At 44.0% G+C, this 18080-nt stretch overlaps 1 protein-coding gene across 7 annotated transcripts in view; it reads left to right on the top strand.

The window, feature by feature from the left end:
* The window catches only part of vav2 (vav 2 guanine nucleotide exchange factor), a 118835-nt gene that overhangs the window by 14012 nt on the left and 86743 nt on the right, over positions 1–18080 (top strand). For all 7 annotated transcript variants that reach the window (XM_029837195.1, XM_029837194.1, XM_029837192.1 and 4 more), the window contains exon 2: positions 16409–16525. In XM_029837195.1, coding sequence (XP_029693055.1) covers positions 16409–16525 — 117 coding nt within the window. The remainder of the gene's footprint in view (positions 1–16408; positions 16526–18080) is intronic.

Here is an 18080-nt window from a genome sequence, read left to right as displayed (position 1 = left end):
TAGCGTGACTCAATAATAATATACCTTCTGGTGTGACTTAGCAGCAGCAGTAATTAGCCAGACATGACTACATCCTCATTATTCCATTGATACTAGAGAAAAATGCGAGTGTTGGGAAGTGCGGAGGATGAATCCCAATAGAGTTGGTGGACAAACTTCTTCAGAAATGGATGTGAGTAAGAAGGAAAGAAGCCTTTCCGATCCATCACGGCTCTTTGTTGCCAAGTATAACCTGATTCCAGGTTTGATCAGACTCGGAGGCGCAAAGATGAATTGCCCAAGATGTTTTTATTCCTATTTAGGAGCCTCTTTATTCCATTATGGGCCGAATGAATGGATGAATTATGGAGTTCTCTTCCCACGGCGTGTCTCTCTCCACATGGCAGAGTGGCTGCTCTGATTTTAATGCTGTTAGTCCCTCTTTGCAAGCCCTGTCACCGCAGGCCGAGCAACTAATGGATGAGGAGAGGAAACAAGCTTGTCTCTTTAATGGCCAGGCTTTTAATGTAATGCTATAAATAATCATAGGGGTTGGAATTTCCGGTTTGTGGGGTTCCAGGGGTTGACGTGCTGAAGCACAGGCCTTGATTCCGGTAGGGACGACCTCCTGAGTGACCAGAAGGCCTGTGGACTCCTCTGGGAGGAAGCTGTGATGCAACTCCTTTGGGACAAACTCTTACAGATTAGATTAGACATTTTGGCAATTCCCAAAAAGGAGGGCCAGAGGATGTTTTTTGGATAAAACCTTGAAGAAGCATTACAATAAAATAAAAAGCTAAAACACTTGATCACCAGAGGTAGTTCCTATTTTGGTGGGGTCGTGATCAATGATGAAACAATGGCTTGGGATTAAAGAAATGAAATATGTTGGATTTCTAATAAAAATGAAAACATTCCGAGACGTACCAATGTATTTTTCACCTGGTTTAACAGGTTTCTCGTGTGACCTGACTGAACTTTTTTGTGGTTTGGTATTTTTAGCGGCTCTCACTTTCATGTGAGAGCTGACAATGTTGAGCCCGGTGTTATGCAACTGTCCCGGCGGTTGCAGCAGACGCACGCTCTCTTAGCTCATTTGGAGGGGAAGTCGAGACAGAGCACTGTTTATTTCTAAGATTGAGAGGTCCTTCCCTTCTCTGTGGAACTCAAGCAAACAACCAAAGGAAGCATATTTCACAGATTTATGCTTGTAAAATGTTGCACGCCTTTTTTAAACCAAGAGCACAGCTGATGTCACAGTGGTGCTAGCTGAATAATAATAATAAATAATAATAATAATAATAATTTAAAATACTAATAATAATAATACTACTAATAATAAATAAACATGTCGACTGAGTTGGAACTCCTGACGCAGCTAGCCTTTGCTGTCTCTTTGTTTTAGGTGCACGACGAGGTCATGTGATCTCAATAAAAGTCCTGTGTGTTTAAATTGAGGGTAACACATTAGCTGTCACGCCTGGAGCAGACTGCATTGCCTCCCACAACCGTCACCGTGACTACAGCCCTCGCTCTGGTTACTATTAGCATTCAATATGTGGCTAATTACGTACACATAGTGTTTAGTGGACCGCTGAGACCTCTCAGGAATATTGCCGACCAGAAAACTGGAATGAAGTAATTTCCTCCAGGGTGTTCTGCATGTGTGGATTATTGTATATTCACGGTAATGCAGGTGTGTATCATCTAAAACAAATCATCAGGAAATGGTTTGACCCATGCTAAAACCATTTATTTGGCTTTACTGCACTGCTTTATCAAGCACGACAAAATATATTAAAAAAAAATCCCTCTGATATAATGTATCTAGACTACAAGTGCAGAGGACTCCACTACTCTCCAGCAGGCGAGAACAAATGATATTTGCATTGCAGTTTGGATAAGCAGAGTGGTACCATTAGCAAGATTGATCGTCGCAAAGTGGTTGAGCATTCATCACGCGGCAAAAACAGTTTTTGAAAAATGAGGGGTGTCTCATTTCTGACCCCACCGTTTCCATTTACCGTCTTCAAGGCTCGGGAATATTTAACCGTCTGGGTGTGGCCAGCGCCACTCTGGAAGCTCTGGACACACCCCCTCACTGCTACAGCCCTGTTGTTGTGGTATTCTGCGTCTTTCAGACCTTCTGCGAGTGTTCTTCTGTATGAGGGTTATGGTTCGAATGCACGTCTCCTCGTTCTCATCATGGGGTCACGGTGACGCCATTATGTTGGATTTACCCATTGCTGCTGGTGGGATTTCACAGTTGTTACTCTACATGGGGGAGTGAGTGCTCAGGGGCTGCAGGAGGAGGATGAAGAGGAAGAGAGCAGATCGCTGTCATGGATGATTGATCAAAGATTGCACATGCGATGATGTTCAGGCACAAAAAAGCAAAACAATTCAAGGAGCAGCTTTTGCCTTTTGTCGGAGGTTGAGACAATATGTATGTTTGTCTGCCTGTGATATTTAGGCCTGTTTCATTACTTTGTTCTTGTTGGACAAACATGTAAAGTCATTAAGTCACCAGCGCTTAGATGTTTAGCAAAAATAAGTAACAAGTGATTTTATTTGGATGGCTTTATTTTACTGGACCGGGAATAAAGGGAACTGAATAAAAGTTAAACCAGATCTTGTTTACAGTCAGTTTAGAGATGGTGTTGGTTTTCCTTCCCTCTGAGCTGTTTGCTTGTTTCTCCCTTTACCCTCCTCTGCTGGAGTCCGAGGCAGCAGAGGTCCAAAGGTCATGCTGACGTTAGTGCAGACCCTGTGAAGGGATGCAGGAAGTGACTGCTGACTTGGAGCAGGTAGAAGGAGGGAAGAAAGGAAGGACCTATGAACAAGTCTTTGTATGCCCCTTTCCTCCAGAGAACCTTTCATCTAAAATCAGACACAGGAGTTACAGTCGACCAGGTCCGACGTCCTAGTACATATCTGCTCGTTAACACGATGCTATAAAAAGATCTTGACTTGTGGTAAGAGGAGTCGCAGCAGTTCACGCGAGTTCAATTTTTAATTGCTTGGATTTATCTCCCCCATACAGTGTGATGGGATGATGAACTGGGGCTGATAGCACACAGCCTGTTTGCGAATGCCTGGCACATCGGAACATCTCAGCAAGAATGGTGACAAACACCCACTTTCTCCGTGCAGTGTGCAGCTCAGCATAGGATGAAGTGTCGGCCATGGCCCGATAGCTGAGCAAATCAGCTGATGTCAGTCTGAGGCTACATCACTCGCAACTGTGGGACAGTGCTTCATACACAGCAGCTGAGACGGGCTTAATGACTGTTCACAGTTCAAATCTTCTGCCCTGAGACGGCTCCGTTTTTGTGACGAAGAAGGTTTGATGCGTATGATAAATGCTTTTAATGTAATATTTTCCCGTAAAGCGTGGTGTCTTCACAGGCCAGTACTTTATCACTCAGATGAGCTGTTGCTCAGAGGAATGAACCCCTTCAGCGAATCAAGAGGCGAGTCCTGTTTCAACCAAGACCTAATACTTTTCAGAACGAATAAATGCAGCACATGTCCTGAAATTACAATCTCCTCGCCACCATATTTTACTTATATTTGTTGGCTTAATTTAGGCAGCTTTCTCCACTGGCTTCTATGAGGACATCAGATTTCACATTAAAAGTTTGGAAGGTTTTCCAAGTGCATATTGGCTCTGCTGGCCTACTTAAATGAAGCTAATAATTCAGCGACTCTTTTATAGAAGCCTGGAAGCAGGTTAAGTTGCCCCTGCCGGTGCAGATCCAGTTCACTGTTAAGAGCATGTCACTCTGAAACAGTGAGAACAGGGAAGTTCATCACTCATACCTCTTTCCTGTTTTATATTCCTGCTTATTTCTCTTCCATCTTGTCCACCTGTCTTTCTCTATCATCCTCATGCCCCTTCTGGAAATGTATGCTCCACATATTTTTCCACATCTTTCGCCCCCGATGTGAATCTGCACACTGGTTTGCTTTTTTTTTCGTCGACATCAAAATAAAGATGCTTAGCCTCCATCTGTGCCCGCCCACCCACCTCCTTCTTTCCATCTGCTAATGCTCTATTCCCATCAGCCGTTTAGATTCATTCATTTTCAAACTCGCATCAACAAATGCAATGAAAGTGTAATTGAAAAATGTTCTTATGGGACGCAGCAGTCTAATGTGTAATTTCCTCAGTAAATGCGGTGCCACCATGCTGTCTTATAATATGCTCGCACTCAATAGGCGTCGCGCCATGGAGTTGCATCCCAAATTACTGAAACAACAGCAGCACAAGTGAATGATAGGAAGGAATTAGAATCATCACAGCCTTGTTTTCTTCCCTGTTGCCATTCAAAACCATATGGATATAATTAATCCACCTTAAGAGCACGTGGAAGGCAACACGGATATTTGCCACTTAACCGCTGATGGAAAGGCAAGTTGGCACGAGAGTGAATTGTGGGATGTTGTGGTGTATTTAGGTGACAGATACACGAGCCCTTGTGGTGATTGAGGGCTCATCTGTTCGTTAATTTCTCCTGAACATGGGGACTTCTGGGAGGGAGGCTTTTTAGGTGCTCAGAGCACCCTGCTGCGATTGACCTCATCTGTGATTAATGTTGGAGCTATTCTCACAATAGAGAGAACGCTGCCTCAGAGTCATGAGCAGGTGGTTTTAGGACATCCAAAGGAAGCCGTTTTGCCTCTATCAACAAAAGATGTCACTCTAAGGTACATTTTTCATTGTAAAGATTGTAGTCATCATTGCAGGATTGTGTAGTCATCAAAACCGTGTTGCCCTCTTCAAGGATAATCTACTCCCCCACTGCTCCTCCTGAGGTGTCTTCATCCACTTAAACTCTTTCTGAGGTTCCTGTTTTCGAAACTATGAAGCAAAGTGAATTTAGTCTCACACCCGCTGCCTTGTGATGGATGGGTGGCTGTAGTTTTTGTATAATTATCCTCAACCTCCCAAAGAGAGAATCCATGTTGGTCTCTTAATACTTTAACACTGTTATCAGCCAACATCTGCTGTCCTGTGATGAGCTGGAGCGTCTTTCAGCTGCAGAAGTTGAGTAGCTCTCCAAGACCATCGCTATGGTGACAGCTAACTTCTATTCTTTCTCCTGGAACTCTCATCATAAATCCAGATTCATGGAGATTTATTCTGTTTAGCAGAGGTGGACATGAACAGTTTCACTATGTTGCTGGGGGCTGCTGCTATTTATATATCATTTATCAGAGGAGAGAGGATGAGAAGTAGAGGGGAAGAGGAGAAAGGAACAGAATGAGAGGAAGAAGAGAGGAGAGAGGAAGAGGAAAGTGAGAAGATGAAGTATCTGGAGACAGGGAAAGAGGAGGAGAAGAGGGAAATAAGAGAGGGAGAGGAAGAGTAGAAAATGAGATGATGTGAAGAAGAGAGAGGAACAGAATGAGAGGGAAGGAAAAACAGAAGGAGAGGGAGGGAAGTAGCGAGGAAGAGGAAAAGTAGAGAAAGAGAGAGGAAGAGAATTAGAGGGGAAGAGAAGAGGAGAAAGGAGCAGAATGAGAGGGAGGGAAGAGGAAAGTAGAAAGGAAGAGGAGAATGAGAAGATGAGGGAGCTGTAGTTACAAGGAAAGAGCAGGAGGAAAAGAAGAGAGGGAGAGGAAGAGTAGAAGTAGAGATGATGTGAAGAAGAGAAGGAGAGGAACAGGAGAAGAGAGAAGTATAGGGAGAGAAGGACAAGAAGGGGGTAATTGAAAAGAGGGGGAGAAGATAGAGAGAAAGAAGAAGAAAATGGGTGGGGGAAAAGAGGAAGAAAACGAGAGATAACGATGGGAATAATAAGACAGAGACAGAAAGGGACAGAGAGAGAGAACTGCAGGAAAAAAAAGTCGAGGATACGATCAAAAGAGCAAAAGGGGGAAGATGAAGACATGCAACTGTGACCCGAGGAAGTGAGGAGGACACAGTTAATCACGTTCCTGAAGCCCCGCAGCCTCCAGCAGCATCCCTAACTCGATATTAAACCCTGACACCCCCTGACCTGCCACATGAGTATGGTTAGAATAACCATAATTCCTGCCCGCCATCTGGTACTACCATCAGCCACCTCAAACCTCTCCCTTTCCTCCTTATTGTCACACTTTCAGTTTTATTTGGCTTTTTGGCTAAAGCAACTGAAGCCTCCCATGAAAGCCACTGATCTGATAGCGTGTCGGTACATGTGTTACAGAGTCATCACATCAAACCTCCATCAGTGGTATTGCCCAGGTTCTGCTCCATTGAGTGTTAGAACCAGAGCTATATACATGGCTCCTTTGGGCCGGCGCAGCTCACCTGCGTATTACGACTTGCTGCTACATCGAGCGGTGCATAAAGTCATTAAAAGGTGGTGTTGCCTGGGGGCTTGTGTGTAAAGGGAATACAAGTTTGTGTAGCAGTGAGACAGCCTTTATATAACCAGCACTTTAATAATGGAATCAATGAAAACAAAAGTTACCATCCCAGTTTCCTGCTGTGATGCGACCGACAACCTCCGAAATTCACCACACACTCCCTTAGAACTCAAATGAGATTAAATCCACATCCAGATGTGGAACGTGGACACAGAAATTCCCCTGCTTTAATTTTGCGAGTTCAGCTGTGCGTGCGCGTGGGGGTCGGAGAGATTACGCACCGTTGGATAAAAAGAGCAATTTCAGACTGACTGACACGCCCTTTTTAGCCCTAAAAGCCCCCGTTGAGGGAACTCTGTGCTTGTGACAAGCCAAAAGGCCTCATCTGGATGGCCCTCATCCTCCGCCATGTGGCCTGGACTTGGTGAACCTTCACCAGATGGAGTTGTCCACACAGGGAGAATAAATGTGATCGTATTATTTTGAAGGTCAGTAGCAGAAAGTTTAAAGCTGTTGAGCTGAAGCCACACAAATGTGTGACTGGATCAGTCCCCCCCTCATCTTAGCAGCCAAACATGTCACATTTCTCCAGATATGACTCACAAATGACTCATGGAGCTCAGGTTTTTCAGCAACTTCTCCTCTTTCTAAAGACGATCCACTAGATACGGCCCATAGTTCAAACCTCCAAGTGCTGATTCCTGTCACAGCGCTGCTGCCACTGGGTGTAAATCTTTATTTATTCTTCCATATTCTCTGTCTGGGTCTTTATTTTGATAATAGGAGCTAGCAATTGACACTTGTCTGACATGCAGATGTAAGCCCTGTGGTGTTTGTGCCGCGTCTGTGCTGATCAAATATTCCATTACTCTGCCTGCTCCTCCTGTATGTAATAGAGCGGACCAGATCCACGTCCAAACAGTATTAGGCTTTCAACAGTCCGCTCTATTGCGAGAGGATCTTAATAATTTCCTCTGCAGCCGGCCGCAGCGTGGGAACTGAGCGTGCACGCTGGGCTGATAGAAATGATTGTTCGCCGTTGTACAGTGTCAGAGGCTGTCAGAGCTTCAATAACAGTGTCGCTGCGTGTTAGCTGCGCCTGTGTTGTCGCGCTGCTGTGTTTGATGGAAGGACGGACGGGCCCTTTATACTGAAGCTGAGCTGCGTACCTGTGTTTATGTCTGGCTGTCAGAGCCACAATTGATCAAATTAACCTCTCCATAGTGCTGATAGATCACTTGGCCATATCTATGCATTCACTGACAGCACGAGTGGTGGCAGCATACCATAATAATAGAGATCTTACCTGAGAACATGGAGAATGCTTCATGTCACTCATTCATTATGTGTTTGTTTGTTCAACAGGCGATCCTCTGATATCATTGACCGCTCAGCAGTGTTTTTATACTCTTGTTAATCCTTCAAAATCCTCATTTTATTCAGCTCGATGGGTTTTCCCGCTCGGGCAAACGATGTGGTCAGAGCTGATCCAGAGGTGCACTCATTAACGTCAACATTGCTGCCCCGGGCTCTAACATCTTCTTTTTACCGTTAATAAGCCGTAGTGGTAGATTGCAGGATATTCTTTCAGCTGTGAAATTATTGAAATTCTTTTTCTAAAGAAGTTCACAAGACTGATACGTACATTATTGAGAGTCGCCAACTGCTGGAGTTTTCTTCACAGCAAAGTGGTTAAAGGTCGCTTGGTATTTTATTCGACACATCTCCAGTGATGCTGGTGATTAATGATCACCCTTGAGGATGTTTTATTTGTCATATAAACCTGTTAGCTAAACTCACAATGGACTTACATATCAATTAATTATAGGCTAATTGCAGTCTAGTTGATTGCTGCATGGCTCAACCACTTTATCAGCAGTGTGTGCAGGGTTATCGGGTCTTTACAGCAGCACTGTTAAATGTTGGCAATAGCTCCTGGCCTGGAGGGAGGTTAACATCATAGCAGAGAGACATAACCGCCCTCAGGCCTCTATTCTATCTCCGTCTCGTGTTTATCCCATTTCAGAGAACAACTTTGATTTATACGTTTCACCCCTCACCTCAAAAATCCCCCAGAAGCACAGGGTGGATTCCCGGATCGATAAACGCTTGTGCAGGCTAACACCTCCGAGTAAGTTGTGTGTTTCATGCATTATCGGCCTTTAAAACAGCATCTCAACACTGGCATCTAATAGCAGCTTAGGCCTCCAAAAGCAAAGCATTGGGACTCGAATGTTTTAAATAACTGCTACCCGTGTTTGCTGAGGTCACCATTCTCAGCTGCTGCTTCCATCTGAAGCCCTGCACTCTGTAATGCACAGCAGATTAGTCCATGCCCCTCCTTCCAACCCACTCTCTCTTTTTTAAACCATCTGCTTTGAAATTAATGGCCATGTTGGAAAGTAGGCTAAATCCAGTGTGACAGCATTTCCCTCCCCATTTTTTTATTTTTTTTAAAGGTGCTCCAGGCAGGCAGTGTGCAACTGTGTGGGAGATGGAGAGGGGAGAGTTGCTTTATCAAGCTGCACGGGGCTCCAAGATTTTCACCTCCGCCCTCTGGGGGGGCTCTGAAGAGATTTCTCGCAGGGTCACTTGGCTGTTGATTGTGGTTGATCCTTTAGTCCTCCTCTCCTTCCTTAGCTTGCCGCCAGGATTTTTTGATCATTATTGAAGTAATTTGGGGAATAAATACAGGCTTCTCTACTAGAACACTCATCAATAATATCGAACCAGTTATATTTATCACTTTTAAGTTACAAGCATGTTATCATGTACTTCACTAGCTTGTGGTGCATTTAACCATTAATGTAATTAATCATATGGTCAAAGTTTTATGCTATAGGTTTTAGGTTTATTTTCAGTCTTTGAATGCATTAACAATGATTTGGCTGAAGACGCTGAGGACGCTGAAGTATTTTAAGCGCTAATGTTAAATCTTTAATGGAGTTTTATCCAGAGCCTTCCCTGATGATACACTTCCAGACATATCTGGTGAATTTCTAAGTATTGTATGTTATCAGCCTTGTACGCCAGGTCTAAAATGAAGCATAACCCCGTTGTTCCTCTGAATATCTTTGCACTCCTGCCATGTTGGGGATTTCACATTTTGCCCGTGAGCCAAGATCTGTGGTTATAGAACAAGAAAAGCGTTACATTCTAGAGGCATAAGCAGCCGCATAAGGGCGTACACATGGCTCCTCACACACAATATAAACACATAGTCTTTCCACGCTTGAGGCTGGGGGCTGTGCTCTTTCCAAAGGTTTTCCTCCCGTGGCCCCTGTGCCAGTCTGACTGGAGAGCTGTGGAGGGTCTGGCCTTGCCTCGCCTGCTGAATGAAAAGGCTTTGAACATGTTCTTTCTGTGGCACAGCAACAGGCCCTGCCTTTAGCTTCCATCTCACACGCTCACTCCCCCCCTTCACCCTCTCAAGAAGGATTACTGGCAGGAACTGGAGGCTTGATCCTACCTTGGTCTGCACTACAGCTATATCCATCTGACAAGGCTCTTTGTGTTCCGTCCCTTTCTAGATTTTGTCTCACTCTCACAATTGAGTTAAGATCCTTTTGTTATCCTGGGTTTGGTGTCTCTGAGTCAGCTGTGGCCTACCTCAGAAAAAGCTGGGACACATGTGCCCTCTTAATTCAGTTTCCTCATGGGTGATGGCCGACAAGGCCAGACGGGTGTGGGTCATTTATGACCGCTTCCTGGGACGCTATAGGAGGAGAGCGGACAATTAATGACACAAAGATGTTTCAACCAAAAGTTCACCCTCTCTATCTTGCACAGTTTTCACAAAAGCACTGAAACATGCACGTCTGCCTTCCGTGCCTCCTCTCTTTAAGCTCTGTCTCGCTCCACTGTGACAATTCACTCCATTATAACAGTGATTAATTGTGCCAATGAGCTTTCAAAGGGCATTTGCTAGAAAAGCATAAGCAGGCTCCGTGGGTACCGATGATGTCACTGACTGCTGTTCTCAGAGGGTTTAGAGACATATGATGTGCATATAAATACATAAATAACTGTGTTGTCATTACGGTAGAGGAGTCTTTGCAACACTGTGATAATTAGCTTCTTCAGCGGCTGTTGGATCTACGCAGTGCAAGCAGTCATGGGTATATTTGTGTGATGTATTGGCGTGATACAAGTGTAACAGGCAGCCGGGCTCATCATAGTTTCCTTCTGGAGATGCCTCTTGGTACAGATACAAGTACATTTGCGAGACTATTGATGAGGTTTTTGTTGCCTTGGCTCCGTCTGCGTGCCGATCAGAGCGTCCCTGCCTGCCGGTCGCATCGAGCGTCCAATCAGTTAATCTGTAAATTGGCTGATTGCGACATTGTGTATCACAGTTCAAAGCTGTGCGATGGTGGGCCGACTGTTTATCCAGTATGTGTTTATGAAGATTAAAACGGGCTGAGCTGGGCCCCAGAGGCAGTTAGGTAATTAACGGGCTCTGCTTCATGTTAATGGCATTAGTCACCTTGGAGATAATCACAGTCATCAAGAGCTCAGGGCTGCAGCTCCATGTACTCCTAACAGGCGCCTCAAACAAAGGGCTGACCAACACCTGACATCAAACATGCTCGAGGGCTCTCAGCCCAGGCTCAGGCTGCTGACTTGAAATGAATACACACACCAGTAGGATGGATACAGTAAGTGAGGCTGCTGGGAAAACTAGAAAGAAATATGGGAGAGCGTCTCAATTTTTACTTGAGCCAACTGGAGATACTTGTCAATCTCTTTTAAACGTCGTCTTATCGCGACAGTGCCTCTCTACTTTAAATCAAAAAGGGTTTTAAAAGGATGAAGCCCATGGGAGGAAAAGCACTGTGGGCTTGTTTTCAGGATCACGTTCCAAAACCTTGAAAGTATATTGTCTGACTTCAGAAACGATAACCCACAAGTACAAACATCCTGGAGAATTCTGTTGCCTTTGTTTTAAACAGAAACGGGTCCGTGGTGCTGACAATGCAGTCTGGTAGTAGCGGGAATTGGTAATGTTAAAAAGTAGGAAGTTTTCCCTGGCTCAGAATAGTTTTTAAATGTCTGCACAGCAGAAAGCAAAGCTGCATGTATGAGCAGTGTTTGGTTTGTGTGTGGAGAGGAAGGGTGCAAGGCTAATGCATGTTATGGGAATCTAACCCACCAGAAAGCGTGAGGATATAGCAGCTATCTCCCTGGTGTCATGTCATAAATCACCTGGCCAGTGATCCAGTGGTGTCCAGAATACTCAGTGGCTCTGCTTCTCATTCATCAAGGCTGAAGCTAAACTGTTCATTAACGCTCTCCAGCAGCATACGTGGACTGTTGCCTAGATACAACTTCATGAAAAGTGTCCTGAATAAAGCTGCACAACAAAACAAATAAATTAATACCAAGAAGTCTGAACCTAAAGAGGTTGATTGCTGCAGCAGATCAACGGGCTTTTCCAGCAGAACCTCAAACACTGCATCCATTCGGAGGTTTGGGGAGATCCATGTCCAACCGCCTGTGTTTGGCAGATGCAAAATGGCAGATGCAAAATGAGGGGCAGCAAGTCAGGAAAAGGCGAACACTGTCGTGCAAATAGCCGTAATAGTGAATTAAACTGAGGAGTGGAGGGGATGGAAGAACTCATTAAAGGTCAGAGGAACATAAAAGTCCTATAAAAGGAAGCTGATGATTCTGAAAACCATGGGTGACCCCATATTTTCATCATTTGAAGCTCTCACAGTCTTTTTAAATCAACATAACTGATTAATTCTGTGGGGAGGGGAAGCAATTGGAAGCATTGGAAACTAGCATTTGTTGTGTTTGTTGTAGTACATTTACCTTCAGTTAAACAGCAGCTGAAACCACGATCGATCACATTGCATTTATTATCATTTGATGGGTGGGGGACTTTTCCACTCATCTGTCATACTGGCTCCTGCTTCACCTTTCTTCATTTAATGAGTCATCTCAGCCATTAATGTGACAAATTCATGTCTAATCCACAAAATCTAACTTTCATTTGCTCTCGTTCTCAGTTTGGGAATGATTTGCCGCAGCACGTTGGCCAGCAGAACCAAAAGCTCAAGCTGAGTCACAAATACTTGATAATGATAATCGGCGGCATTGCTCAGATTCATCATCTGGAAATGACCACACTGTATTTGCAGATTCATCTCTAAAATCCCTTTATGTAAATGTTGCAGAACTGAGAAAATGTCAACTTTTATTTCCTGATTTTATACGAACCAGGAAGCAGATTTCTTTGTGTCTCGCTGTGAGTGTGTCAGCTTAAGCAGAGAAAGGAAGGAGCTCTACCTTTAAGGCATAGTACTCATCTTTCTCTCCATTATCTCTCTTTCTCTCGCTCTCTGACACAAATAGCATTTCCCTGCTTTAAGGGTCACTGCTTATGTATTCACACAAGTGACCTAATGTGTCCATATGTAGAGAGCATGTTCCCGATGGCATCCTTCATGTTTTTAGCTAATGCCCCCCCCCCCCTGTGCTGTGGGCCATCCTCCTGAAGCATGGCTGACATGCACACTCTGTGAATGGGTGGCTAGCATACAGCTACAGCCAGTATAATGCTGTTTAGCTGAGCTAACGTCACCATGTCCAAGCAGAAACAGTTCTGCTTAATCAACTGTCGGTTGGACAAGTTTAGAACTGTGGTCAATCGAGACTGGCTTACAGGCGTTCAGGGGTAATGGGATAGGATTATCACATTTGCATTCTTCTGCCATGCATTATTCATGCAGGGTTCATGTTTTGTAATTTGCAGGAGGGCATTTCCCATTACTGACTTTAAAATCTGGGCACCCTGGAAATGGGAAGGGCCCCCCCGTGGCCATTAATCCCCTTTGGGACTTGACGTGCGCATGCTCTCCAAGTGTTTACTGAGATCATGCAGGCAGATGTTGGTGCAGAGACACTTTATGAAAACTTGCTGTGTCACGTTTGAAAATAGCTGTAGCTAGAAACTTACTGGCTGCATATGTGTCTTGGATTTTTTGGGGGGGAGCTTTCATAAGTCATTTTTGATGAGAGCTATTTCTAAAGGAGGCACACATCAATCTTCTTCTCCTGGCTGCAGCATCACTTACCCCAGTTTACTGGAGCCATCATGACTTTAAGTTGGGATTTGTATCTACAAACATAAGGAATCAATGCATAAACGTAGATTTAGTGTTCAGTTGTTTATTGTGGAGGCAGCTTGGAAACAACTTCCCCAACTTCTCAACCTTAAACTGGAATTAGATCTAAAATCCCATTTGTTCTGATATAAGTTGTTTTGCTCACTGCTAGCCCCTCCCCCCCCCCACACACACACACACCCTGCTTCAGTTTTAATAAAACAATACTCCTTTCCCACCTCCCCCACCTCCTCTCTTGCCCGATCATGCAAATCCGACATACTTCCAGCATCGCATGTCTTCAATTTGCCGTTTGTGCTTGAGTGAGGAAGCTTTAATTTGTCCCCCCTCAGACAGCAGCACGCGCAGACAGGCCCCCCTACCATGCATTATTCCGCGTGCGATGCAGCGACTCGGTAGAAGACTTTCCAGGCATTTGACAGGTCTTTGTTACCTGAGTGCTTTTTCCTAGCTGTCCCCCCACCTGCTGCACCCCCCCCCCCCCCCACCTTAGTGACAACATCTATGCCCCTTTCAAGACCTGTTTGTTCAAGACTAAGAAATCAAACGCAGAGCTTTTGCTCCAGTGGAGCACACAGCCACCTGATTTAGAGAGCGTCGAGCCACCATGGAGGAGAGATCACCGACATGAACTGTGTTCTCTTTTCTTTCCCCTTAAACTCACTCAAACCTAAAAACCAGGATTAAATCACTTGCTGGTCTGTATCTAAATACTTTGTCAACATCGACAATCAAATACTTTTGTATACAGGATTCCAGATTAACTAAAATAAACTTTTAGAGGCACAAGCAGACAATTTAAGGGCCTAGTGAGTAAGTATTCATGTTCTCTCTCATTTTCACTGTATTATTGATAAATACTTTGACAATAAATGCAGAAACTATGTTTTAAATTCATGTTTTTTGTGTAGCAGCTTTGACACAACATAAATATTAGATAATTTATACAACTAAAATACTAAATGATGTCAGTTAATGTATACATAATGTATATAACTGATAACACAAGTCCTCGATTTTCTCGTACATCTTATGTTTCAGTAAATCAGCCCGTTCTTGCGTGTTGTGTTCAGTTTTACACCGTTCTCCCTTTGTGTGTGGGGTTGCACTTTCATTCCACAGGTGACTCACAGCACATTTTATGTTTTAGCACAACTGTTTATGGAAAATTGTCTCTTATGACCTGCTGGGTTTACTGGGGAGAAATTAAGCACTGACACTCCTCCTTTGCCATTGTTTACACGGGGTAAAACCTCTGGATTTGGGCAGTAAACCTAAACCCACTTCACAGCTCTGCTTTGCACGTGTCTTATAAGGCACCTTTACCTCCGTGCTTGCTTAAATAAGCGCTATATTTCGAACCAAGGTGTAATTGGTACATTCAGGGCATCTACATAACGGTGTGAGTAGATTCCATGCATAAGCACTCATCTCTTCTGTGCATATAGAGGAGTTTGTGATGAAAAACACGGTTCACGGAGTTGCAGATGATTGCACCAATATTGGATGTTCCGGTTCTGCTCTCAGGAACTGCAAAAGCTGTTTAGTTGTTGTTTGTGTGCTCTGTGCACTTCCTCCCAATAAAAATCTGCTGCCATTTGGTTGTCGATCCAACGTCGTTGTTGGTATTCGATGCCTAAAATCTCAGTCACGGAATAAAAACAAAGGAATATTTCTGCTAAGCTTCCAGGCTACAATGAGGTGATTCCAGATTGATCTTCCCACAGCCAATCTGTGCCCGAGGAGATGGTTAATTCCCACGCAACCTCGTGCTCTGAACGCCACAAAATACTTTTTTTTTTTGTCGCAATGTTTGCAATTCTACCCACACCATCGCACCGATATCGCGGAAAAATGCATTAGCATGTCAGCGACATCATCCATCCTCCTGATCAGTATCTGCAGTGTCTCCCTCTTTCTCAGCCCCAAACCACTCCAGCAAATGTTACCATTTCATATCCAGGCTGGAAAAATAAGCTTTTTTTTATATACGTTTCCCCTCCCACTGCACGTGTGGATCAGTAAGTGCGATAACCTTCGTTGCTGAACTTCAAATGTCACTTCGGCTTTCGGCAACCAATCACACATTTATTTATTTATTAAGTCAAGAATGAGTCTGTAAAGGGGTTCACACCCATGACATAAAGGCTGGAGCAGATGTGCACACATGAATAAGAATGATTCAGCAGGTCTCTCAGGTGCGGCCAACGCAAATGCCACAAAATACCAGGAAGATGTATCTGATGATATGTGTTATGTTTTTTCTGCCAGGGTAACAGATCCAACACACTGACGCTGATGATTTCCACCACGGTCTATTGTAACATCCAATCGGGCTCATTAGGGTACAGGAAGATTGAAATGAGACTTTTTCAACAGCTGGTTGCTGGCTTTGTTGCAGAGAAAGAATGCTAACATTAACCCTTTTGTTACTGCTTATTCCTTTATGAGTTCCCATACACCAGCCCTTCCAAGGCCACCACACATGCCAGATACAGACATTTATGTGCTAGTGTTTAGCTTTCAGACCCAAGGAGAGGAACTGACCTATTTCAGCAGCATCAGGAGTAGCAATGCTAGGAAATTTGCTCCTCACAGACACAAAGATGGGAGGTGGCAGTTTGGCTTGTCATTAATATTGCAATGTGCCGGTGCAGTTATGGGTCCGTTCGCAGCCTTTCAAGGTTTATCTGCATGATGGCATATGTTAGCAGCCAGAGCCAGTCTTACTGAGCCTAGCGCATTTAATATGCAGTTTATTATAGGTATTCCCAGCCACTGAAAACTCCCCACTATATTAACCGTTTTTGGTTTTTTTGCCCAGTAGTAGCAGTTAAGTCGGCAGTATGCACACACAGACACACAGGCACACACACACAGGCACACACACACCATGCAAGTGACTCGAGAAAATCAACCACTGTCCTCTTCTTTTCTAGTTCCTGTGTTTGAAGAACATCAGGACGTTCCTCAAGGTGTGCCATGACAAGTTTGGGCTTCGCAACAGCGAGCTGTTTGACCCCTTTGACCTGTTTGATGTCAGGGACTTCGGCAAGGTGAGTCAACTATTTGAAGTGCTTTTCTTTGCCCCCACAAATAGGTCCTGCATCTGAGCCGGCACTACATTTAATATGTATTTATATGTTTGTGCAAAGCTATGTTTTAACTATGGATGCGCCTGAAGGTGCACTGGTGCTTACTAATAACAACAGGAGTCTTTTCTGCCTTTGTCAGAAGTAATGGACTCGATAGTATTTGGATCGTTAGTTTGGAAATTCTGGTTTCTTATTAAACAGTACTTGCATTAATTTGTGGTAATGTGTGTAAGCCGTAATAGTTTAGTCAATGTGAACTGGATTTAAAAGAAATTCAGTGTAATCTGACAGGTTTATGAATCTAAATAGAGTCGGGGCGTTGCTTGTAACACTTTTGGATCAGCAATTTCATCTCATCACTGAGCGTCTACAACACAGCCTCGGAAATGGTGCGTTAATGTGCTCCCGAGCATATGTTGGCTCTGGCTCGCATGTCGACTCACAGGTTATATTGACATGGGGATGCATGTGTTTTTTAATTATTAAACTAGATGTCATCTCAGGTCAGGAGCTGTAAAAGCTGGAGGAGCTGTTAAGCATGCGCCCAGAATGGCTGAATTCTTGGCTTGGAAAACATCAGTTTTCAATATTCCAACACAACATGGCTGGAATATTGCAAAACCCCTCATAAGGAGCTCATTTCTTCTCATTTCTTTTTGGGCCTCATCTGGATAACTGGAGCAAAATGAATAAATGTATGGAATCATACGTCTTTGTGATGGTAATTCAGATATGTGATAACAACAACATCAATCCTGTTGTCTTTCGTCTCTCGAACATTTACACAGACATTATGTTCAACTAAACAGTGGTGATAGAATGAATTATATGACCTGGCAGCTGATGTTCTGGGGGGCATGTTGTCGGGAGGATGGTGACGCTGCAGCTTCTCTGTAGCCTGAGCGCTCACGCAGAGTCAGTGCTCCAATATTAAGAGCTGAATAAACCGTGTCCCACCATTTACCATCGACCGCAGAGGCCATATTTGTGGAAATTCATCTGCAGATTCATCTCCCCCATCCAATTCCTCTTGGCCACACAGCCTGTGACTGGGAAAATAAGGCAAAGGAAGATGTAGAGTGAACAGATGAGCGCGAAGGAAAAGAAGGCAAGGTCTCACTTGGCAGTTCACAGATAAACCACAAGCTGATGTCTGGGAGTCAATGAGCTCCTGGTGAATGATATTAAAATCCAACAGCAGTCAGAATCAATCACACGGGTGCTCCACATGTCAATGTGGAGATAGCTTTGGTATGGTCTCAGCAGTGACAGGCTTGTCTCACCATTGATTTTCCATTAAAGCCAAACGTCACATTAAAATACATTACATTCAGCAGATTTCTACTAATGGGGCATGAATTTAAATAGGGAGAGTGCCTCATAAACAGACAATAATAGGACTGTTTTTTCTCTCTCTGGTTGTTTTGGTCCTCCGCATATGCTTTACTCCTTTAACTGTGATACAAAGTGTCTTTGTGTTCATAGTAAACAAAGAACCTTCCTTTTCCGATAGTAG

This window comes from Takifugu rubripes, chromosome 6, assembly GCF_901000725.2.
Source record: "Takifugu rubripes chromosome 6, fTakRub1.2, whole genome shotgun sequence".
In the NCBI taxonomy this organism is placed as follows: domain Eukaryota; kingdom Metazoa; phylum Chordata; class Actinopteri; order Tetraodontiformes; family Tetraodontidae; genus Takifugu; species Takifugu rubripes.
The sequence above is the reverse complement of the archived record's forward strand: the minus strand, read 5'-3'. Positions and strand labels throughout refer to the sequence as shown.